General features: G+C 35.3%; 1 protein-coding gene across 1 annotated transcript in view; it reads left to right on the forward strand.

The window, feature by feature from the left end:
* The window catches only part of LOC134839745 (ral GTPase-activating protein subunit alpha-1-like), a 328,394-nt gene that overhangs the window by 302,734 nt on the left and 5,498 nt on the right, over positions 1–20,162 (forward strand). The window contains exons 41-47 of the mRNA XM_063855368.1: positions 594–733; positions 964–1,092; positions 5,568–5,711; positions 6,236–6,394; positions 9,321–9,457; positions 9,805–9,906; positions 15,232–15,356. Coding sequence (XP_063711438.1) covers positions 594–733; positions 964–1,092; positions 5,568–5,711; positions 6,236–6,394; positions 9,321–9,457; positions 9,805–9,906; positions 15,232–15,356 — 936 coding nt within the window. The remainder of the gene's footprint in view (positions 1–593; positions 734–963; positions 1,093–5,567; positions 5,712–6,235; positions 6,395–9,320; positions 9,458–9,804; positions 9,907–15,231; positions 15,357–20,162) is intronic.

Consider the following 20,162-nt stretch of genomic DNA (forward strand, 5'->3'; position numbering starts at 1 on the left):
AAAAAGAAGTATCGAGACCTCAATGAGAAAATTTCCCGCCTTAAAAACTCATACTTAGATGTAACTTTGTCTTTGAAAAACTATTGGGAAGGTGTTTCTTATATTTGCAGTAATTTTCATAATTAAATTTCGTATAAACCGTCTTTTTAATTTTTCGGCTTGAAGTCCCGACGGCTTGAAGTCCCGTCAGCTTGAAGTCCCTTCGGCTTGAAGTCCCATCGGCTTGTTTTCCTAGACCCATTGTGCGCGAAGTCTCAGTTTTGCCGCTAGTTTAGACTGTTGTTTTTTTGAAGTTGATAGTTTAGTTGACAAATCGTGAGATAATTGTCTTAATGAGGGAAGCTTGGCCCAGACTGAGTGTCCTTTTGAGTATGTCAATCAATCATCCATCACTTTGTTGGTCTGCTAAAAGACTCTTTTTTCACTTATTATGCTAAAATATTGGTCTGCTAAAGGATCGGTCCCCTAGACTTCGTTTCGGGTTAACAACTAGTTCAAAAGAATCGCTTGAATCGTTTTATCTTTGGTTCATATGAAATCAATAGTCAACATTATTTGAAAACTCTGTTTCTCATCTTTACTCAATGTGATAGGGGAAGAAGAGCGTCCATTTGCTACAAGTGCGCGTTTGCTGATGCAACTAAATTGTTTCTCGTGGACCAATAGGAAACTGCTGTTTCTCCTGAACAAATGTCCTGCTCTCATGAAAGAACTGAAACACCTCGACACTCAGGTATTACTAGCAACGTTCATTAATTTTATTTAGATAGACAACGAGATCTAACGAGATCATTTTTAAAACTTTTCAATAGTTCTCCGAACTTTATAGTGCGAATACTAGGAAAGCGAAGCACTCCAGGACCCAATAAGTAGTCAAACCATTTAAATGGAGTTGACCAAATTGGTTGTCTCTTTGGGTCCAGTTGGCTCTTGGCTCTTTTAAAAGATATCCTGATTGTTTAGACTCTGCGTGAGGCACACAAGGTAGCAGTGATCTACGTGGCAAATGGACAGGAGACTAAATCGGCTATCCTGTCCAACTCTTCTGGATCCACACACTACGAGATGTTCCTCTCCGGATTAGGATGGGAGGTCAGTAGCTGCAGTCAATTGTTTTTGAGTTCAAATTGACAAAACGAGCTGTTTTGTTATTTGGGTCGAGGTGTTTTGTCAGAAAAATGTTTCAATTTTTTTCTATATTATGAATTTTGCGTAAAAGTTCTCCCGTTGTCCAGAAAAATTGGCTTGGTTTCTCACTCATTCTTTCAGAATATTTCTCTTGACTCCGTTTTTTTCATATTCCAAGTTTAAGATTTACTACGAAACTACTGAGACAAACTCAAATCAATTATGAGCAAAGCAACCAGTTCCGCCTGTTTGAGTATGAGAAAATGTCAAGCAACATTTTTTCTTGGCAATTTTTTTTTGCTTTAATACAAACCTCCTTAAAAGAAATATAAGATATATTAAATGATCTGGGATTGCAGTGTGGTATTGTGACGTTTTCTTACGGGAAAACAAAACCACGAAGTAGGAAGAAATTTTGTTATCGGATGTGTACTGTTCTGTACTGTTTTTCCTCGCCTAATCAGGGACCACAATTAAATGTTAGAGAGGTCGAGTGATATATCATATTACCACTCTTTTGATTGTTATTGTATAGTTATGGACAAAGTTCTAACTCTTTTTCTCAGTGTCGAGAAAAATCCGAATAGAAAATTTTGTCTTTGAATACAATTTGAACCATGTGAAGCGAAAAACTATTGGTTAAAAAGGAAAAATATGTCTTTTGCTGCGAATGACTTGTTTTTGAAGTTTCAGAAAATGCTTGCTCTTTATCAATGTATTCAATTTTAAACACATTATCCGAAAAAAATGAAATAATTTTGTTTAATTTTTTTTAAAATAGAACTCATTAAAATTCATTATTTGAAGTATTTGAAATCCGTATTTTAATTACAGTCAATTGAAATTATTTTTCTTATTCCAATCAAAGGTCAATCTAGGTCAATATGGAACTGTTTTTTTCTTCAAAGTGTTGTTTTTCTAAAGTGTTTTTTTTTGTTTAAAATTAATCGGAAACTTTTAACGTTTTCACACTAAATTTGCTCTTCTTGTGTAGGTTGGATCTGCGTATTATGATTTCGGCTGAATGTGCTGTGATATAGTGTCCCTTCGGATGGCTGTGGACAGCTATATCGTCGTTTATTGATAATGTTGTAAGCTGTTCGAATATTAATTAGCGCTACTGGCTATCGATTGTTATTGATTGTTTCCATAATTTATATGTCTCGAGCGGTTAAGACTTATCTTGCTTTTAAGGACGCAGGTTTCGGTTCTTAACTTCTGGAATATCGCTAGTCGATCGGCGCAAGTTAGAGCATGATTCTAATATTTTATTCTCTTCAAGTCTACCCAACGGACCTTTTGGACCAATGGTGCGATCATCAGCCAAATTTTGTGACGTTTGTGGAAAATTTAACCACACAGCAAGTCACTGCTGGTGGCGACAGAAACCACAAGGACGCGGACAAAACTTCCCGTTTCCAAACGAGCCAAAAAACTAATAAAGCCACTGAGTCAGCCCCCTAAATCATCGAAATCACCTAAATCATCACCTAACGAACTTTTCCAACCTGATGAGATACTTAGCCTTTACGCAATAATCCCTGCGGAAGGAACAGTACTGACGTACACGAAAATACGTTTCTCATCGGGATTACAACGTAGAGCCCTGTTCGATACAGGAGCCTGCGCAAATGTTATCTCAAAACAGACATTTGAAGACCTAAAAGAAGAAAAATCGCTATTTCGCCCTCTTGAAGTAAATGAACCCAAACTGAAGAGAGTTAGAATGGCAGGAGGACAACAAGTCTCCATTGAAACTGAAGTAACGTTAGAATTCCGATTGGCAGACATGACCTTTATAGAACCATTTCTCGTTCTTCGTGCAGCCAATTCAATAATTCTAGGAAATCCTTTCTATAAAAAACATCATATTCATGTCTGTCCGAAGTATAATCTACTGCATTTCAAAGATATGACCCTTCAAATCAACGAAATAAAACCTCCAAACGAGCCAAGAAGAGTCAATAGAGTGAAAAAATTCCCTTTGCTTATGACAAAACGTCAAACAATAGCCCCGCATCAGACAATTCTTGTAGAATGCCAGCTAGAGAACACATGTCAAGACATGGAAAAAACTACCGGAATCGTGATTCCAGCTCAGGAATTTGAAGAAAACTGTGAAATTGCGTTCACTTCTTCAATAAGCGAAGTGCTGAAAAACAACCTGTTGTATATCACAGCGTTTAACATCACCGATCATCACATTACTTTGCCTTTCAAAACCGAAATTGGGAAATTTTCAATTCTGACTCTGAAAGAAGCAGAAAATTTATTCCCCATCGAACCTGAAATGATTGCATTTGCAAAAATGAACCACCCGGACGATATTGAAATGGGCATTAATGAGCTAATTCAACAATCGTGTGATAGTCAGCAGCCCCAAATGAAGCATGAACCTGAGTATGAAAAATTTTGGTTTCCTACGCCTGAAACATGTCAAAACCCTGAATTACTTCCTCAAATCCAACGCGACATTTACGACCAAATTCTTCATTTTCAAGGTCTTGAAAAACTTGAACGGAAAACGAAATGTCAAGATCGATTGACATTTATCAAGAACTTTAAGTGGGAGAATTCAGTGTTGACGGAAGACCAAAGGTCAAAAGTAGAAGATTTGCTTGTTGACTTTTCGGACATCTTCGCCAAACATAGATTCGATGTTGGATACAATTCCGACCTCAAAATCAAACTAAAACCGGAACACACACGACCTCTGTATACACAAGGACCACCTACGCCGATACATTTGCGACACGAATTGACAGTGGAACTTGCCCTTATGCACTATTATGGACTTATAACAACATTGTCACATTCAAAATACAGTAGTCCACTATTTGCACATCGAAAGCCATCTGGTAAATTGCGGATGTTGATTGACCTCAGAAGGATAAACCATTCACTCAAGAATGACTATATCAACAGCAACTTTCCGATCTCAAACATGACCGATGCTTCGAACCACTTCGCAGGAAAGAGCTTGTTTACCAAACTTGATTGCTCACAAGCATACCACTGTGTGCAAATGGCAGAAGACCTTTCAGTCCAACTTTTGGCATTTAACTTCGGTTCACGAACTTACGCATACAAATGCCTGGCTCAAGGTCTAAGTAAATCAGTAACAGGATTTAGTTCTTTTATCCCACACTTGTCACCATGTGATAAAGTGTCCCTTCGGATGGCTGTGGACAGCTATATCGTCGTTTATTGATAATGTTGTAAGCTGTTCGAATATTAATTAGCGCTACTGGCTATCGATTGTTATTGATTGTTTCCATAATTTATATGTCTCGAGCGGTTAAGACTTATCTTGCTTTTAAGGACGCAGGATTCGGTTCTTAACTTCTGGAATATCGCTAGTCGATCGGCGCAAGTTAGAGCATGATTCTAATATTTTATTCTCTTCAAGTCTACCCAATTGATTAGTAGCTCGGTATAAATCTCCTATGGTTGGTATTAATTACCATCAATATTTACATAGTTAAATAAATATAAATGTATGAACTTCATTTCATTAACAAGGCTAATTATGTAATCTAATATAGCATAAGAATGCATGACGTCATGTAGTGATGTCACATGTGCAATTAACATAATGTTTTGCGGTTTTTCTTCAATCATTTGTTCGCTGGATTGGACATGCATGTTTGCAGCTACAACAAGGGTTGCCTTTGAGATGGTATACGCCTGTGTTGGACTACACTTATGCTTGTATTGGACAATGTTTAAGTCGTAAAAACGAAACGTCATTGAGTTAAAAAAAAGTTTCAACAAGTATCTAATACAGAGTTTTCTAGCTGTAAAAATGTACCATCCAAAGAGTGTAAACTAATTGTAACTTTCTTTGTAATGGTATTTGTCCAAACTTTTTTCTTTACTCTTCTTTGAATATGTTTTCTATGATAAGCAGTTAAGTGGAACACAAAAAAGTAACATGGAAGATTTTTTCCGTCGATTTGAGTTTTAGCGTTTGTTGATTTTTGTGACATGGATTTGTCTTTTATACTTTTTATAATTTGACTCATTGACTTCATACAATTGCAGTTAATGATTTTGTTATTTTTTCGTTATATATTGAAGTAGTATAAATGTGCTCATACGCAATACTTCGACTTTTCTGCGTTAGCCTTGATCAATTGCAGTGCCTGGCTTTTGTTTTTTTAGCTAAGAGGTTTAAATTTGGCATAAAGTTGACATAATTGTATAATTTGACTCATGCAATTGAAGTCAATGAAGTTTTTGTTTTTTCATTAATCTGAAGTAATATAAATGCAAGTTTCTATGTGCTCATACGCAATACTTCGATTTTATGCAAATACTGCATCTATATTTGAGGTCTGTCTAGGCGAGGAGCAGTGTTGAATAGCAAAAGTCCTGAAGGACATCACAGATCTGAAGAATTTAGCTAGTGCCTGATTTTTAGTCTTTAAAATTTTTAGGTAGACGTGGAAACTCACAAGGGGTACCTTGGCTTGATGCGAGCTTCTGGATCATCTGGGAAAACTATTCTCTACTACGCATCTCCCTCGTATGAAATTGCATACCATGTTGTCACACGTATGCTCGGAACAGACGACCAAAAGGTGGAAAAAATTTATTACACATTTATTAAATACCGAAAATTGGGCGAATTAAATCCAAGCCACCTAGTTAGCAAGATCATTCTAAACGGAACTCTTTTGCAAGTTATCAAGATCATTCTGAATGGAAATCATTAAACTTCGGCTCAACTCGATTATGCAGATACTTTATAACATTAAGTGTTATGAACAAATTATTGAGTTGTGTAGTTTTTTTGTTCTTAATGTGTTTTAAATGTGATTTTGTTAGTTGCGTTTAATTATCCCGAATATTAAAGAACCGGAAGAATAAAAATTAAGCAGCTCAATGCCAATTAATCCACTTTCGCTTTTTATTTTAGAAGCATGCTATTTTAAAAGCATGAGAAATGGAATTAGTTAATCATTGTAATTGCTCTTCATTTGCCTGCTTCTCTCAGAAAAGAAAAAAGGACCGATCAGCGTTGATCTTCCATTAGTTATTGTTTCGGCTAAGTTGCTGTTCGGGTAAAATGAAATTGAACAGTAATTTTGTGTTTGTGTTGCAGTGGCGTCACGTGGGCAATGACCATGTGCATATAGTGTGGAATGAGCACTGCAGACCCTACGTGCGAAGTGTGATGCCGACCCAGTTTGCAGATGTTCTCATTGTCCTGTCTCCTCTGCCCAACAAACTAGTGCTGGTCAACATATCCTGCAAGCACCCAGTTAGTTATCTTGCGGAGGTGATACATTTTTGCTGGTTATTTGAAATTTTTGTCTTCCTATTTCGGTTAAGTCTCATGAATTGTTTTGCCCTGGATTTAAATTTGATTTTAACCCGTGATTTTTTCGAGTGTAAAAGCACGAAGTAATTTTCCTTCATATAGAGCTTAATGATTTTTCAAGAAGTCTTGAAATGCTCAAATAACTAAAGAAGTGCAATCATGCATTTTAAATCATTTATGAATGAATGAACTAGGTAGACATGCACTTTTTGAGTTCGATTCAATTTCAATTGCTGAAGTTCAGGTGAATTATTTTCTTCAATCACGAAAGCGGAAATGGCACAAAAAAGCGTGAACGAATTCTAGTGTTGAAAGTAGGGTTGTAAGTTTTAGAATTCCTAGCTGAAACAATACCCTCAATCCAGTTATCTTAAAATGTGTTTCAATTTCAAATTGTTCTTAATATTTAAAGAGCAATGAACTGATATATTTTTAATCATTTTTATCTTGTTTCCTTGTTCTGTTACCCTTTTCCGACCCTCTGTTTGTTATATCGGGCTACTATGCCGTACAAAATATTTAAATTATGCTATTATGCCGTACAAACTATCGTAGCTTTTCTGGCGCTTTGGGTTTTTGACAAAAGTACTACGCTTGAAGGGTAAAGGTCTTATGTTTGAATCTGGCCACAACCTGTTTTTTATTCAAAAGGGAAATTTACCGATTCAAAAATTAACGACATCTTGTGTGTCTGCTAGTGTTTGGTCGGCTTAGTTGTTTTGTTTCGGTTTCTTGCTGTGTTGTAAGTATTTGTTTTTGTAAATACATAAAGAATTAGGTTTTGTTACTGTAAATTGTAAAACTATTAAGTTTCTTATCTTTTAAAGAGTAATGAACGTAGTGAAAACTCTTAAATAGGTCTTGCTGATTTTTTTCTTCGTTTTTTTTCAGGAAAAAGACTGAAAGTATTGATGCACTTAGTTTTTATGCAATTTTTGAAATCAATTGAAGTTCAACTGCTGAAAGTGAAGTAAATAGCACTCTCCAAATACGAACGTGGAAATGACGCAAAAAACGTGAACGATTTCTACTTTCTAAAGTGGTATTTAGTTTTTAGATTTCCAGCGGAATCAAAACTTTACCCGTTGATCCAGTTTTCTCTAGTTGGGTTAATGTTATCAAAAAGTGCCCATCATAAATTGTTCTAGAAATTCAAGCAGCCTAAATGGCATCTATTTTTTTCTTTGAATTTCGAAATTTGATATTTTTTCAACAAAGTCAGAGTGTTTTTTATGTTTACTTGCGTTCATTACTCTTTTCCAACCTTCCATTGGCTATGTTGTTTTTTTTTGCTTAAAAGCTTTGTTTGGCCTCATCTGTTTCGGCTTGTGCTTGATCGAGGTGAACCAACAGTTGACTTAATAGCGGTGATTAAAAAAACTTATGCTTTTTTGTGTTTCCGGAGGGGAAAGGGAGCTTATGTGTGTTTCCGGAGGGGAGAGGGAGAGCAAATTTAGATTTTAAGAACTTTAAAAGTTTTTTAATTGAAAACAATTTTGCTCAACGGGAGTCTAGCCAACTTTTTTCGGCTTAGTTGCCGCTACGTTATTGTGTCTGAATACTTTTAAATGCAAATCATTATGTTTGTGGAGTTTTGTTGTCAAATTGAACATCATTTTTTTCGACTTTGTGGCTTTTGTTTGATCTCCTTTCTGCTAGCTTGCATTTCTATGTCTGTGTGGTACCGCAAGTGGTGCGAAGCTCCGCTTCGCCTCTGTGCATTGATTTGAAGTCAGATTTTATTAACTAGATTTGCCAGCGAGATAGGATTGATTATATGATGGTAAACTATTTTATTTGACACCTTTCGACAGTCAGTTAATTTCGAACTGATACTAGAAAGACAAAATAGTATCATGTCTGATTCAATTAAGTTTCAAGTGAACAGCTAAGCTTAAGCTCGTTTATGTTTTTTTCTTAGTTTCTTTGTTGATATCTCATTATCCCATCCTCCCTTCGTTCCCAGGAAGTTCTCCTATGTAGTGTCTCAGAAGTATTTTGTTGGTTTCGGGATGATCGTTTGGGTTCTACTGAAGTCGCTTCAGTTTGAAAATTACGAGGATATGGACTTGACTTGCAACATTAGACTCGCACTAGACTTGCAACATCTCCATCATCTATGGTTTCCATATTTTTGGTATCTTATCGAAATTTTGCTATCTGGTTATCCTTTCTGAAATCATTGAGAAATTGTTCCCAGATCTGACAATGCTTTCTGCGGGTCTATTCACTCGTGAGTGGTAGATCCGAGATATAATTTTGCTTATTCCTCGGAACTCACACCAGGCTTTGATGTGTTTGCTAACAAACTTGGGTCGTTTATCAGAAACTAGAGTTTTGGCTACAATTTTGTTTTTTCGCGGTTTTGCTTTGATTTGTTTTTAATTTGACACAATTTTTTGCGGCTTGAGTTTTGGTTTTTTATAGTGTACATCAATTCTTTTTGTCAATTGGAAGGGAAATTACGCTATCTTAATCTTATAGCATTAGTGCAAATGGAGCGACAAAAAAAAACGTTTAAGTTTTATGATTTCAAAGTGGAATTTAGTGTTTAGATTTTTTTCAGCCTATTAGCAAAATTATGTATTCGTTCAGTTTTATTGCACAAATGAAGTCTTTGAAAATGATAGTGTTTAGGTGATATACATTTTTTCTTTGAATCCTAAAAGTTGAAAAATACTCACAATTAAGTCGATCAGTTTTGTGTTTGCTTTGGCCCTTTTCTAACTGTCTAGCGGGATGAAAAATAGAGTAATTATGAGTGGTATCTATAGCTACAAACTGTTCATTTCTCGTTCTGCTTAACTTTTTTGTCCTTTCATAATTGTAGCTTGGTGGATGCAATAATCTGAGTGCTATTTACTAGATTGAACCACACCTTTTGGGTCCCCTGTTCGATGGTGCTCTGGTGGACTTATCTGTGCTGCCGATGTTGGTCAGAGCGACTGCAATCAGAGCCAGCAACATGATCAAACGCAGCAAGAACATCACACAGCCTATATTGTTAGTAGATTATTCCAAAGAGAGAGTCAAACATATCGAGCAAAAATATTGGTAAACGAGTTTTCCCTCAAACATTTTTACGACTTTATTGATAACTCTATATTTGGTTCCTTCAGTTTTTCTATTTTAATAAACGATTATTTTTTTTTCTGAGATCAGCTCACAAATCGATCTATCTGAATTCTAGTTCTTTATGAAGGGCAAAGATCCCATCGTCGCGTATAAGTCTTGAAAGCGCAAAGTTGTGGACATTTATATGACACAAAAGACAATTAAACGGAAATTATGGAAGAAAATTGTCATTTGACAATTGGTCAAATTTATTAATTTTGAAGTTGTTTTTTTAGCTTCGCTTCTAGACAGCAGACTATCCAGTCGATTGCAAAGAGATTCAAACTGCACCAGACATTTGAAGACTTCGTACACCAGACTCTCAAACCCCAGTCCAGGTATGTTCATATATCTAAATTTTGATGTCTGCTGAAAATATCTGCTTCATTAGACATAAAGAAAAAGAATTAATTAGTTTCTCTGAACATTGAACGAGAGGGGACACTAAAAGGACCAGGAAAGCAGTTTTTCTGAATGAAACTAGTTTTTTTTCAAAAATTCGCTTTTTTGAATTTAGTCTCCCATAAATACACGAGCAAAGCTTGTTTTATAGTAAGAGCTCTCTTTTGTTCCAACCTAAATCGCAAATATTGTTGCGACAAAATGTGTTCATTTTGAAAGTGTTGACTTTGACCAATAACCAGCTATTAATTACAGCCAATGCTAAGGATATTAACAGAGACTATTATATTACAAACAGCACGTAAGCTTCAAGGTATCATGGACCTGTAGCGTTGTGCTAGAGAAGGAAACCCAGAACAAAATAAGAGGGTTCGAAACTAGGAAGGGTCGGATCTTTTTAATCAACTTTTTCGTATACTAGTTACAATGCGTCTTCTCTATAAATTGAGGCATGTTATCTGGTAAATTTCTTTTTTTTTTCACGTTGACTGGCACTGTTAATGTGTCATAATTTTCTTGCGTCATTTAGCAATTATGTAGACTCATAATTGGCGTGCGTCACTTAAGACATTTTGTAGTTTCATAGTTCTACTCATTCAATTTTCCCAGTAGCGTTATCGGTCATATTTTTGCTGGTGTATGCGAAGTGCAACTTTGCCTCTGTGTTTAAAAATATATTTCCTTCTATAAACAGAATTATTTACCTGCGATACACTGCGATACAACTTCAAGAAAATCTGATTTAGTTTTTCAATTGTATTTTTTTCATGGTGGATTGTATATAAGGAGAATGATGTAGGGTTTTCTTTTTTTTTCTCATTTGAAGCATCAATAAGCTTTCAATAATATATGAATCTAATTTTTGTTTGATTTTGACTCCCTTATGTCATAGCAAAAACAACTCCTCGACTTGGCCTTGGTTCCGAGATATAATTGTACCAAGCCATAGCCCAGGAGGAGACATTTTCATCCTTTTTTTGATCAAGTTTCATTTACTGTATTAATTTAAGTGGCGATTCAAGAGTGTAATCAAGCATTTCTAACTCTTCGTTCTGTTTTACTAAAGCTTGCTTCCACGAGTAGCACATTAAGGGATAACATTTCAGAAGAATTTTGCGCAGTTTGTTGTCAATTGATTTGCAAAACAATACTCGACATTTATTTGATTATTTAATTGCTGGTCACATCTATATGAAACTTTGATTGGGTATAGTTTTGAGTCTTCTTTCACATTGTAGTAAATTGATCCTTTTTTGTCTAGGCATTTTGAAATTTTTGGTCAGTTTTCATTATATTGAATAATTTTATGGGGGCAACAGAAGGTCTTCAAAATTTTTGACGAGCTTGTGCGCCTTGATCTCTTCAAGTTTTTTCATGTTTTTCAGAAGCGCAATCATCGTCGCAAGAATCTGGCAGTTATTGGCCTTGTTGATTGATTGCGAGCTTGTAATTGGTGCGCAATTGAAATATCTGTTTTAGGTTTTCTCATTCCTAATACTTCAGCTAGATCTTCGTTAATACTTTGTTCCTAATACTTCAAAATCATTTGGCGGTTGCCTTCAATGTGATTTGTTGATTCTGGCAACCTAATTTTTCGCGCGTTATCTCTTTTTTGTCTGATTCAAGAAACTATGTTTCCGACAGCGTTTCCAAAATTGTTTGCCTTGTCGGGAACTCCGTTTTTGTTATCATTTTGTTCTTCAGCTCTGTTTTCACATCAGCTACCGCGATGTTGACAAGGCTCTCGATAGTATCTTCCAAAATTGACTCCATCTTTTACTATTTGAGGAGTGATCGTTTTAAGCGATATATCAACTGCATTTTAGACCGTTTCGGAGAAGTCGTCCCCTTGCCGGACACTTTCTGGTGGGCTGTCATGGAAATATTTTTTGTCAACTTTCCCAAGAGGAGTTTGATCTTGAAAACGTATAGTTCGAGGGAACCCTGCAATAACTACCGTTTCTGAAACAAATTCTTTCATCGCGCGTTTTTAAATTCGTTGATTAGACATCTTTAGGCTATTCTATTACAACTACACCAAAGTGAAACAAGAAAACAAAAGAATAAAAACAAACGGTATTAATAATCATAATAATAAACAAGAATTTAGGAGAAATAAATCCAAGGGAGTTAGCTCCCTTTCAGATTTTGTCAAATCAAAAGTTTTAAAAGTTTAGTTTTCTAATGTTTTACATTACAGTTCATGCATCGGCATTCAAATCAAATCAATTGTAAGAGCTCACTAACAGATTCTAAAAAGGTACTGGCAGCTAGCTCTCTTAGAAAAAGAATCAATCATTAAAATTTCATTCCTGTTAAGGTAAAAGAACAAGCACCGGAGAAATAGCGAACACCAGCGCACTTGATTTCTTCCAAATGACCAGCACGATCTACTTAAGAATTGAATTTTTTTGAGTAAAATATTTTTCACTAGAATGCTTTTTTTTTACCGCAAAATGCAAAATTTCCAAGATGCACGCTCTCGCCCTTCAAGTGCTCCGTTTGTAAATCCAATGCGATGTGCCTTAAATGTTTGTATATGCCGCTAATATATGCCTTTTTTGAACACTTCTTTCTTAAGAGTTAGCAGATGTTGCCCTAGTTCAGAGATATGATGCGCAATATCTTCAGCTGACGCATTAGCTGGCCAATGAAAAGTACAACGATTTGAATTGGCCAGAAGATGGAGCGAAATCATAGACGTGTCGAATTTTTCGTCCGGGGATGGAAAGAGTTTTGAAATTCGAAAAAATTACAGACCGTTTTTTGGAGTCCACAATCAACAGATAATTAGTAGGAGATTGTTTGAGTGTGTTGTTTCTGATTCTAGTCTTTTTTCTGAAATATTTACATTGAGAACCTCTGATTAAATATAATAGAACCATGTCTCTTTAACAAGCCAAGCCCATCATAACAATTAGTTTAAATCTCTTGTGAAGTGCAGTTTCGCTACAATGTTTAATGTCGAATAGTTGAATGTAGATAATTAAATGTCGGGGTGCAATAAAGTTTCAGTGAATGTAGTCAGGCCATTTGTATAGGACGTGATTTTTTTTTTCAGGGAAAAGTATAAAAATTTGATCACGTAAATTATGTTAAATGATGAGTAGACTCTCATTCGGTACTCATTGTGATGTTTTTATATCCGCTTCAAAGTCATGCAATTTTAGTGTCGCTGAATAAGAGTCGACGAACGCATTTCAGACTCTTATATAGCTCGTGATGATTTTTTTTTCAGGAAGTCCTAAAGTTTGTTCAGGATCAAATTTAATTTTTCGCGGTTTGACTTTTGGTATCTCTTCAAGTTCAGTTCCTTTCCTGTGTTAAAAGGAAGGCAAACTCTAGTATCGAACAGAAAAAGTGTAAAAATTTTGAAAAACGTGATGATTTCTAGTTTCAGAAAGGATATTCAATTTTCAGATTTCCCAATAGTTTTCTAAAATTGGGATAATTTTATCAAAAAAACCTCAATCATGAATTGTTCTAGACATTCAGAGAGCTTCAAGGCTGTCTATTTTTTTCTAGTAATTTCGTAAATTGGGATTTTTTCAATAAAAGAAGGCCGTATGTTTTTTAGGTTTACATGCGTTCGTTGACTCTTTACCGACTCTCTGTTGGCCATATTCATTTACATCATTTCAGTTTTTTGTGATTTTCTTTGAAAATTCAATTTTCGACAACAAAGTAGGGCTTCTTTTTGTTCGTGTTTTTTATAGATTTACCACACAATATAAATATACTCATCCTGTTTTTTTTAAACTGGGTTGCATTATCAAAAGAATTGTCAATCATGAAAAGCTGAGAATTGAACGACTTTTAAGGGTCTTAAGTTTCTTCTGAAAAATGAAAATGAAACTAAAAAAAGAAAAGAGCTTTTTAACAGTCGATGAACTTAGTTCAGACTTTTGTATAGGTCGGGATGTCAGGAAAATTTTTTTCCATTTTTCAGGAAAAGTCTCAAAAGGCTCGTATAGTAAAAGAAGAGCATTCACACTTATAAATGCACATATGAATGCCCTTAGGTAAATATGCACTTTTTGAGTTCAATTAAAGTTAATTTGCTAGAATGCACTTTCTAATTATTAAAGCTCAAATAGCGCGAAAAATTGTGATCGATTTCAACTTTCGATCTTTGTTCTGGAAATTCAAAAAGGTTAGAGAGTATTTTTTTCTTTTAAATTCGAAAGTTGAGATTTTGAAATTCGAAAAAAAACAACTCAGTATAATTTTTTTTTACTGTTTACTTGCGTTCATTGACTCTTTTCCAACTGTCTGTTGGCTCTGTTTTCAAAAAACAAGTCAGTTTTTTTCTATTTCTTTGCTTATTGATTTTTTCGAATTGTCTATTGGCTATGGTCCCATGTCCGTGAGTTTGACGCTTTCCCAACTGTCGGTCGGTTGTATTATTACACTAGCGTCAGCTTAGTGTTTTGTTAAGATCCTTCGTTTTTTTCTTTGCAATGTTGATTACACTTATGAACTTACGATCAGCATAGTGTGTTATTACAACCTTCTTTTTTTCTGAATTAACTCGCAAATAAAAGTTCATTAAAAGTGTTCACTTACTTGGAAATTTCATTGTAGCATTGAAATTGCATAGCATCTGTTCTCTGCTGTTTTGTGTTTAGTGTTTGGCTATTTGATAGAAAACTTCCGTGGCTGAGTGGTTAGAGTGTGAGACGCTTAATCTCTAGGTCGCAAGGTCGAATCTCAAACGTAGCCGAATTTTTTTGCTTATTCGAGGCTTATTTCTACTTTTTCTTATTGCAACTTATAGAGCTGCTTTTTTGTCGTGTTTTCGCTAGTTTTTGTGAAGCGAAGCTTCGCCTCTGTGTTATAGTTATAAAAGTGTAGCGCGGAGAAGTTTTTCGAGGGAGGTAATTTTTTGAGAAATTAGTGGAATTTGTCTTGTGAATTGGTTTTCCCGAGCACTCCTGAAACCCTTTTAGTTACCCTATTTTTCCTAAAGTTTCTTTCTGCAATCAAATTTATGTAAATTTCTGTAAAATCCAAATTTTTTTTGGAATATTTTGACCTGAACTTTGCGTTTTTTGACGCGCGCTCCTCTCTCAAAGTTAGTATATATTGGTGCCAAATTATCCCTCAGTTAAGTCAACCAAAAACAGAAGTATCGAAAACTTTTTTGAAAAAGTAGGCAACCAAAATGCTACTAGGAATTCTACGTTAGGAACCTAAACACGCTACTGACTGAGATCGATTTTGTGTGTGTGTGTGTGTGTGTGAAATTGACGAAGTTTTAGATCCTCGACAGCAGCTGCCAATTCGGCCGCATCTCTCACCAACTCCTTCGCCAGAACGGCTCCCGAGGGAGTTTTCGGAGATCAGTTGCAGTCAGTGGGGAGCAAGGACGCCTCAGTCCGATCAGGTTAGCCACAATTAGTGTATTACATCAGAAAATCTTTTTTCGATAGTTTATGATATTCAAGTGTAAGCTCAAGCGTTAATACTGTGCTGCCCTGTTTTTTTAAATCAAGAATTATTACCTTGATTGAATTATTGAGGATTGTGAGATTATAGTATGAATTTATTGACCCAACTCAATACAATGCTGTGTTAGATTCGCTGCTCACGAGGTCGGCTTAGTTTTCGAGTCCCTCCTCTTCTATTCCAATGGTAAGTTTCATGTCATCTCACCACCCAACCCCACCTCTCTAAATTCCCCCTCATTTTCTCACTTACTTTCCAGTTTCCTTTCTGTCTATTGAGATCTGCCGCTAGATTGTTTTGTTTCTATCATTACATCACAAACTAATTGTTCACGTCTGTTCACACTCAGTCAATTCATGTCCGATCAAAGCGACATTAACTATTTTGATAATTGTTTCAATCGCAGGAGTGATCTTAGATTGCTTGCTAAAAATGGCAACCGGATTTTTTCAATTTGTCATAATGGGAAGGTTTGACAGGTTATCTGACATTCAGATAAGCTTAAATTCTATGCGCTAGGAGAAATGATGATGCTGTTATTTTTATTTCCCAATTTTGAAATTAAAGATTGAAAATTGCAATTGATGATTTTGTTTGTTATGAACATTTTGCAAAACCAACGTGTCGCATGAAATGTTTCTAGAAACCAAGCTATTTTTATCCGGCCTCCAGTTTGACCTAAAGCTTAAGAACTACATACCAAAATGTGACTTTTCATCTTGTGATCTTATAAATGATCGTTTTTACTAGACATTGTTCAGGCATTTGTGTTCGAGTAGAGGTTACCACTTTGTTCACGCAGTCACTCCTTCGACATGTGATCAGTTTCAGAGCTTAATTTAGGCGAGGAGCTCATTTGTGAATATCGTAGCATGAAACGGCTTTCTTGCTGAGTTATTACACTTCACTTTATTGTAGTTTGTTCAGCACGAGTTTCACGTTAATACACCTGCTGAAGCAATGCAAAAAAAAGTGTGAAAGAAAGTCATAAAGAAACTTTATAGCATGAGTTAATTGATGATATCACTTTTCACGCTTTTTGCACACCCATTGAGTTAAATATTTGTGTAATGAAAGTGAAATAATTGTTCAAAACCTTTGTGAAAAGAAAAAAATTTGAGCGCCAATATTGGATCTTGTTCTATTTTAGTTGACCAATGTACTTGACCGAAGTTAACGTTTTATGTTGATGGGATTGTTGATAGGTACATATTCACATAATGCACAACCGTTAGTTTTGTTGCTTTCTGGTGTGGATGTTCTTTTATAGACAACAGAAGAGGAAATGATTGAAAATTGACGAATGAAGAGGTCACTTGTAAGCAGCTATTAGGCCGTATATTAATTCTATGTTTGTCCATTTGAAATGCACCGCTCTCAAACACCAATTGTGGGGAAATTTTTAAAATTTGCTAACGCTCAAATTAGATTTCTCGTTGTTAGACTTCGATTTGTTTTCAATTTCAATTCAATTTCATTTGCCAAAAAAAAGAAACATTACGCTCTCCAGTAACAAAGGTGAAAATGACGGGAAAAAACGTGAAATAGTTTAAATTTCAAAAATTGATTTTAATTCAAGTTCTCAGCCGATTAAAAAGCTATCGGTCGCTTCAGTTTTCTCGAAATTCAAAGAAGTTCAAGGCAATATCTTTTTTGTTTTTCAAACTCGAAAATTTCAAGTTAAAAAAATCAATCATCTTTTCGATTTCTTCGGGTGCTTGAACATTTTTCATTGCCACTGTTGGCTTTTTCGGCGGTTAGACTTTGGATTTCAAGTTAAAAATCATGTGTTTTATGGAAAGCAATTTACGCTTTTTAATAACAGTGCAAATGGCGCGGAAAAAAATTGGCTTGTTTTGGTTTGTAACGCTGGCTTTTAACTCAAGCCAGCTTGCGGATGTTGTGTTATTCGATGGCTAGTGTTTGGAATATAGTAAGTTTTTTGGCCTTATGGTCAAGACAATAAACTAAATCGGTAGGTTGAAATTCCTCAAGCGGCATTTTTTTACCTTTTTACGGCTACTTGTTGCCATTTTTATTGTGTGTGTGAAGTGCAACTCCCCCTTTGAGTAACTGTTTGATGTTTTTTTTGTTCCGCTTAGTGTCAAACATAAATGTGAAAGATTCCTGAAACTGAAAGATCTTTGAGGTGGTATCTTTGTTTCCTTGAAAGTTCAGATTTCGTGAAAAGCAGTTGGTTTTCAGCTGCATCGAGTCCATTAACATTTTTCCAATTGATTGCTGGATTTAAAGACAAATTAAGCTCTCCCATCTCTATAAAAAAGAACATGTCTTGTTAAAGAAAATAGGGCTTAGCAATGTTGATTACACTTAGGAACTTACGATCAGCATAGTGTGTTATTACAACCTTCTTTTTTTCTGAATTAACTCGCAAATAAAAGTTCATTAAAGGTGTTCACTTATTTGGAAATATCTTTGTAGCATTGGAAACTGCATAGCAGCTGTTCTCTGCTTTATGTATTGTGGCTAGTGTTTGGTGTCTGTTAAGCTTGCATGGCGGAGTGGTTAGTGTGCTTTTTGAACTTTATAGAGCTGCTTTTTGTCGGTTTCTCGCAAGTGTTTGCGAAGCAAAGCTTGCAACTGTGTTGAATTTACTGTTTGGGATAGTAATGAGCAAAAATATAAGAGCTTTTTTTGTATAAATGTAATTCGTTCATTTAAACTCAAAAGTTGAAAAATTGAATTAAGTGACGACGGTTGAAAAAAATGTTTTGGGTCATGCAACCTGGTTAGGAATTCAGCAAAAGATTTTTTATGACAAAATTAGGCGAAATTCAATCCTTGCTTTATATTTAGTTCAAATCAAACTATATTTACTAGTTATTAAGTACTGTGATTAGGTTATTGTTTTATCTGTGATCACAGGGAAAGCTCTATGAAAGGTAGGATCTCTCTAACTATATTCCCCTATTGCAAAAGGGGAGATACTCGTTACTAGGTATAAAGTTTTGATATGCTTAACCGTTGATTTATTTCTTTACAGGGGGAGACTCGTTACTAGGTACCCGAGGGGGGATATAGTTAAGCAGACCGAAAGGTCTCGCTTGCATTCCATCGCAGCCTGACCGATTGACTATAATTGCGATGCCGTATCTTGCTGTCTGTGATGATTTACCGCATACCTTATTGGCTAAATGCAAGCAGAGAACGTATCGAAACAGCTTATAATCTTTTCATTGCGAGCTTGCCTGAACTCAGATCTCAACTTACCCAAGGATTAAAGACCCAATGGGTGGTTTTAACAGCGAAGAATGCAACACCGGCTCTGAATAAAACCGTTGCTTAAAAGTTGCACAGATTAAATGCGAACCAAACGTTTTTGCGCCCGGAAGACTAAAGCAATGCAATAAAGATAAAAAAAAACATCATTTTGTGTTCTAACAAAACGTTTTTTCACCAGAATCAATGATGGTATACCTTAGAGCAATTAAACTAAAAATCGGACTTATTACGCATTGATTGACAATTACATGCTCATAGTGTGGCATATTAGCATGACCGCGGCGATATGATCTGCGCGAACAGTTGATAACTTAGGCGAAGTTAGAATAGAATGTACACAATTTGTAGGCGTTTTTGTCTGCGAGGCTACTTGAGCTGTGCTTTTTAGGCACTTCAGTTTGGTCATTGAAAATGTCTGTCATTTCGATTGTCCTTCTGATTTGAAAAATTATGACGAGCGCAGCAGCAGGCTGTTGCATTTTTTGCTTATGACCACGCTATGTTCAATTCGTGATTGTTCCGTAAAACTAGAACCAAAATAATATTTCAAAAAGTGAACATTAACATTGAAATCCATAAAAAAGAATTAATTTTTAAAATGAATATTGAATGTTGTATATTGGGGCAAAATGTGATTTTAATTGCATAATTCAGCCATATGCCAATTTGAATGGCAATTGGGTTACGTTGGCAAAAATCAGAAACAAAGAAAAGGGCGTGTGGGTTGGGGACAATAGAAGAGCAGCAGACACTTATTTAAATCGTGTGGTTTTTTTTGGAAAAGGTCCTACAATTTTAGGTCCTACAAATTTGGCTTTTTCGCTGTTTGACTTTTGATTTCTTTTTAAGTTCACTTCAGTTCCGTTGTTAAAAGTAAGGCAAACTGAACTATCGATGAGCAAAGGTTACGAAAAACGTAATCGACTTCTAGTTTCGTTAATAGATTTATAAGTTTCTCATTTCGCAGCGGCTGAATGAAAAAAAAATCCCTGTTGATAACCCAGTTTTCTCAAATTGGATTTTTTTATCAAAAAAGGGTCAATTATTAAATGTTTCAGAAGTTCAAAGATTTTGAAGGCCATCTAATTTACCCTGGAAATTCGAAAGTTGAGATTTTCCAAAAAAAAAGAAGCAAGTCATTGTTTTTTTACTGTTTACTTGCGTTCATTCACTCTTTTCCGACTGTCAGTTAGCTATGTTTAGGTTTCCCAGAGGAGTAAAAAAATACTATTAAACCATTTATATCTAAATAGGTTCTTTTTATGAAAACAGTGGTAATCATAAAAGTTTTTCGGAATTCAATGCTTTGTGTGGTTTATTTTTTGTTTCGAAAACAAAGTTTTGCCTTCTGTTTGCTTTAGTTCATTGATACTTTTCCAATTTTCTGTTGGCTATACTTAAGTTTTCATATAAGTATTTAGTTAAGGACTTTTTAAATATCAATAATGGTGAATCTGATCGTATTTAAGAGCAATAAAGTTTGTGGAAAAACGAAACGGGT

Source organism: Symsagittifera roscoffensis, chromosome 2 (genome assembly GCF_963678635.1).
Source record: "Symsagittifera roscoffensis chromosome 2, txSymRosc1.1, whole genome shotgun sequence".
NCBI classification, from domain to species: Eukaryota; Metazoa; Xenacoelomorpha; order Acoela; family Convolutidae; genus Symsagittifera; species Symsagittifera roscoffensis.